The sequence below is a fragment of the Limulus polyphemus genome, unplaced genomic scaffold (genome assembly GCF_000517525.1).
Source record: "Limulus polyphemus unplaced genomic scaffold, Limulus_polyphemus-2.1.2 Scaffold67, whole genome shotgun sequence".
In the NCBI taxonomy this organism is placed as follows: Eukaryota; Metazoa; Arthropoda; class Merostomata; order Xiphosura; family Limulidae; genus Limulus; species Limulus polyphemus.
Window position 1 is genome coordinate 150,957 of NW_013665677.1, and position 5,260 is coordinate 156,216.

The 5,260-nt window shown below is 34.3% G+C and overlaps 1 protein-coding gene across 1 annotated transcript in view; it reads left to right on the top strand.

The window, feature by feature from the left end:
* LOC106465267 (glutamate receptor ionotropic, kainate 2-like) overlaps window positions 1-5,260 on the top strand; it is a 133,341-nt gene that overhangs the window by 99,959 nt on the left and 28,122 nt on the right. The window contains exons 9-12 of the mRNA XM_022393687.1: window positions 799-903; window positions 1,883-1,996; window positions 3,019-3,219; window positions 4,772-5,155. Of these exons, the coding sequence (XP_022249395.1) occupies window positions 799-903; window positions 1,883-1,996; window positions 3,019-3,219; window positions 4,772-5,155 (804 nt within the window). The remainder of the gene's footprint in view (window positions 1-798; window positions 904-1,882; window positions 1,997-3,018; window positions 3,220-4,771; window positions 5,156-5,260) is intronic.

Here is a 5,260-nt window from a genome sequence, read left to right on the forward strand (position 1 = left end):
CTGCCTAAACAACCTATCAAAGATGAAAAGATGTTTGGAAGAATAATAAATAATAAAAAAAACACTATGTCTCTCTGCGGAGACATAAAAGTATCTAACGAGTAAAGTATGTAGAGTGCGCTTCCATAGGGTTGATTTAATTAAACCTGGAGTACTGTGATAATTTTGAGAAAGTAAAGAAAAAGTGTGAATATACTACTAAAAACAGCAGATAATAGCAACGTGCATCTGTATATCTTTTGAATGGGGTTGCTCCTCCTCCCAACAATGCCAATGCTGGTCTTTTTGTCTTGGATGTAGGCTCAGCTTTGTATCTCATAGTCGTGAATTTATATCAGGAGTCAGATATGTTGTTTTCTACGCTCTCTTTGTTTTATTATATTGAATTGATTATATTTGCTGCTTTAAAGCACTGTGTTGTTACAAGAATAAAAGTGTTTTCATAAAAAACAAATTTACAAAAAATTATGAATATACGTTATCGTGTTTTCTTCTAGAAAGAACATACTTTTGCAGAATTAATATTATGTAACTAATATTAATATTATGTGTAAATGGTAAGATAACGGATTTATTATGTTAAAAATCGGCGTGCGATCTTCATGGTGGACAGAACGTAGTTAGGCTATAGTGTATGTAGCTTTGCGTTAAAACAAACAAATAAAAAACAAACTGTAAACTGAATCCCAAATAATAATTCAGTATAAAACTTTATATTAAATGCATAAAAATAAAAATTTTATGACTTCTTTTTGCGATCATTTCCATACTTTATCTGTGTTTTGTAATTTCTTCCAGATCACCACTAGAGGGCTAACTGGAGAAATCAGGTTCGACAAGTTTGGATTTCGTTCGGACTTTAAGATGAAACTGATTGAGTTAACTCGTGAAGGATTACATTATGTAAGCAACAAATTTTGATGATTTCTATCATTGCTAACCTAAACGTTTAACAAAATTACTTTACAATTAAAATCAACATAATTGGTTAACCTTATAAGAAAACTGTTTAAGATATTCTCAGTTTTATCGAACATTTGAGATGTTATTTAAACAAATTTCATACTAGAACCTAATAATTACCTAAAAACCAAAAGCTATATATGCAGGAAAATAAATTGGCAAGCCTGCTCTTGCATAAGTAATGCCTCTTGAATTCTGAAATGTGCAGAAGTAATTCAGTGAGGCGTGACCCAGTGGTTGGCGTGCTCGGACTTTGAATCTGGGTATTAATGCTTCTCAGGCCGTTGACGTGAAAATGCGCTCTGCTCTTTGGAGCTTTAGGTACGTTGTAAAACTGAGAGTCAAATACAATTATTCCCTAAGACAAGATCAGGGTAGCCAACCGTCCTTGAATTTACAAACAGACATTTTAAAAAAGTAGCATTTTAACACTGTTTGCAAGCCAGTTAGCACCAAAAAAAATATAATGTCTGGAAGAAATACAGTGCAAGTAAAAAAAATGTCACTGTTTTTTTCAGTAAGAACAAAATTTTTATGTTGTCATCCTGGAAAAAGAGTAGCCAAGAGTGGGATGTTTGTGCTGTTGACTATCTGTCTTCTCTCTAGTCTATCAATTTAAAATTAGAGATGGCTAACGCAGATAGTACTTTATGTAGCTTTTCAAGAAAATTCTGATACAAACCAAAAATTCGATCAAATTAATATTACATAAAGTGGGAAACTTATAAATATTTTATCTGGCAAGTATTTTATAAAAAAGCTTAATGACACGTGTACGCAAAATCACGTTGAAAATCATACAACAAGTTTAGATTTGTAATGTGTTGAATTCTATATAGTCGTGGAAAAAAATATTCCAAGCTTCCCCTACGTACAAAGAAAACTAGCATTAAATATTTTGTATTTGTTCTTTACTCAGGCTGGTGACTGGAGCACTAAGGAGGGAATCAATATCACTAGTAACACATCCAAAGCTTTTGCAGGAGTTAAAGCCACGTTAAAGAACAGAACTCTTGTTGTGACAACGTTGTTGGTAAGATATTTTATTATGTAAAAAAGTCGCTAAATTATTCTATAACTGGCAAAATTATATTGTGCTTTTTCATTGGACAGACTGAAGTAATGTTGAGCATAGCTGATTCAACTAAACGATTGATAACTCAGGAAAAAATATTACCTATCAACGTTTCGTGTTTATAATTTCTTCAGAAGCAGCATTCTAATGTGACTGGTAAACCCACTGGCTCAATTTTTTTTTTACTATACTGTAGTAAGATTTATATGACTCATTCAACACAAATTTAACTAAGCCAGTCAATAGTTTGCTTTCATCGCCCGGTGGAATAATTTTGTGTTCATTTTTGCATCAATCCTGTTTCTTTCTTAATTTTTTTTTTTTTTGTTATTCATATGGAATTTTTTCACGTCATACTGACACTTATGAAGACGATACTTGGCGTCATAAAATTTCACTTGTGTTTATGGAAGTTTAAGAATTAAAGTTAAAATTATTATTAAAATAACAACAGGAGAGTCTTCTTATTGTGAGTAGCTTCACTAAGGATATATAAGTATACCAAATAGTACCAATCAGTTGCAGTTGTAGAAACGAAATATTCTAGAGTTAGTAAATGTTTAGTTTGAAATATTATGATGTTTTCCTTTACGAAAAATTGCTCCTATATTATGAGCTACAGAAATCCTTTTTGTAACAATAATGCAATAGTAAGTTACTGTGTGAACTACAGAAACCTTCTTGTAACAATAATACAGTAGTAAGTTATTCTATGAACTACAGAAACATTATTGTAACAATAATGCAATAGTAGGTTACTATGTGAACTACAGAAACCTTCTTGTTACAATAATACGGTAGTAAGTTATTTTGTGACAAATAGAATCTACAATCAGTTACAGTTTTAATAACCTATTTTTGAAGAGAAATTACTTTATTGTGACAATACTACTGATCACCTTATCTATTATTTAGATATAACTATTTTATATCCGTATTACATCATAATAATATTCAGTTTATTCACCTTCGTATTATAGAATCCCCCTTACGTTGTACTGAAGGAAGACCAAACCTTAACAGGGAATGACCAGTTTGAAGGCTATTGTGTGGACTTAATCAAAGAAATTGCAAAAGAACTTGGATTCAAGTATAAATTTAGAGAAGTCGGTGATAATACATATGGAAAGAAGAACACGTGGGGAGAATGGAACGGCATGATTCAAGAGTTAATAGAAGGGGTTCGTTTATTAGCTCTTTACAGGAAAAAAAAACAACAACTCTTAATAAAATATTAAGAATACTTCTAAGAAAAATTAATATGGAGGCCGAATGAAATTCGAACGAGTGACATTGCGTACTAGGTAGATGTATTTATGCAATTAAGCTACTGCATTTCGATTTTTGTTTGTTTTGAATTTCGCGCAAAGCTACACGAGGACAATCTGCGTTAGCTGTCCCTAATTTAGCAGTGTATGACTAGAGGGAAGGCAGCTAGTCATCTACTCTTGGGCTACTCTTTTACCAACGAATAGCGGTATTGACCGTCAAGTTATAACGCCCTCACGGCTGAAAGGGTGAGCATGTTTGGCGGGACGGAGATTTGAACCCGCGACCCTCAGATTGCGAGTCGAGGGCCCTAACCATCTGGCCATGCCGAGCCCTGCATTTCGAATGCTACCACTTCCTAGTTTTTTACGTTATGGTTATTATTATTATTATTACCAAGAGTTTGTTCCAGAATTTCGCTCAAAGCTACACAATGGTTATTTGGACGTAGTCATATCTAATTTTTAGCTGATAAACTAAAGAGAAATCAGCTAGTCAAAGTCACCCACCGCTAACTTTATGCAATAAGGAGACGAGAACAATGAACCATCGGATTTATAGACTGGACACGCTGACCAATAGATCACGCCCAGCCTAAATCTAAGAAAGGAAGCGAAAATTGGGAGTTGTGACAATTCAAATGCGATACAGGTTAGTGGAATAAAATTCCTATCTGTTAAGCAGATCCCCGTCCCACCAAACATGCTTGCCCTATCAGCCGTGGGGGCATTATAATGTAACGGTCAATCCCACTATTTGTTGGTGGAAGAGTAGCCCAAGAGTTGGCAGTGAGTGGTGATGACTAGCTGCCTTCCCTCTAGTCTTTCACTGCTAAATTAGGGACGGTTAGTGTAGATAGCCCTCGTGTAGCGTTGCGCGAACTTCCAAACAAACCAAATCAAACCTGTTAAGCAGAGTCGCGCCTTCGAATATTGAACGCTCTGGTTGTTTTTTCACTTCCTCAGAAAAGAAAATCCAAATTTCAAGTGTTATATCTCGTTTAAATAATATTTTATAACACAAGCTTATAGTTGTATAAAGGTATATTGCATCTGTACTCGAAAATGTAAGTTTACTATGAAAAGTTCTGTATGTATAAATCATAACATTCGGTTTCTTCATTATCAAGTACACGACATATATATATATTATGTTTTATGGAATTTTATACATATCGCAAATTGCTGAAGGAAAATATTCTTAACCTGGATCAATTTTAAATGAATCACAAAACATCAACACTGTTTACATTGTTCAAAAAAGTGGGCTTAATGTGTGTGTATATATATATATAATATTTAATGCTAATAGTTCTTTTGCCTTTGTTTTTATGGGACTCATTCATAAATGTCTTGATGGAAATGCGAAATTTTTTCAACACGTTGGTAGTTTTGAAGGAAAACATGAAGGGATGTTTTAATATTGCTATGTTTTGAGGTATAATTTTTCTGTTGGATTATCTAGAAAGCAGATTTGGCTGTAGGAGACCTGACGGTAACCTACGAGCGGGAAGACGCTGTTGACTTTACCATGCCTTTCATGAATTTGGGAATAGGCATCCTTTTTAAAAAACCTACCAAAAAAATTCCTATGTTGTTTTCTTTTCTATCCCCTCTGTCCCTGGAGGTTTGGGTGTACATGGTAACGGCTTTTCTCGGAGTTAGTCTCTTTCTATTCATCGTGGCAAGATTCAGTCCGTACGAATGGACTAATCCGCACCCCTGTGACCCTCATCCCGACACTTTGGAGAACCAGTTCACTCTACTGAATACGTTGTGGTTTACCGTTGGGAGTCTCTTGATGCAAGGATGTGAGGTCAATCCCAGGTTAGTAACTACACATGACCAAGTACAATAGAAGCTAGTCTTGATCAAGAACAGTACCTAATTTAGTAGCTAGACTTGACATAACGACCTAGGACAGTACCTAGTTTAGTAGTTAGACTTGACATAA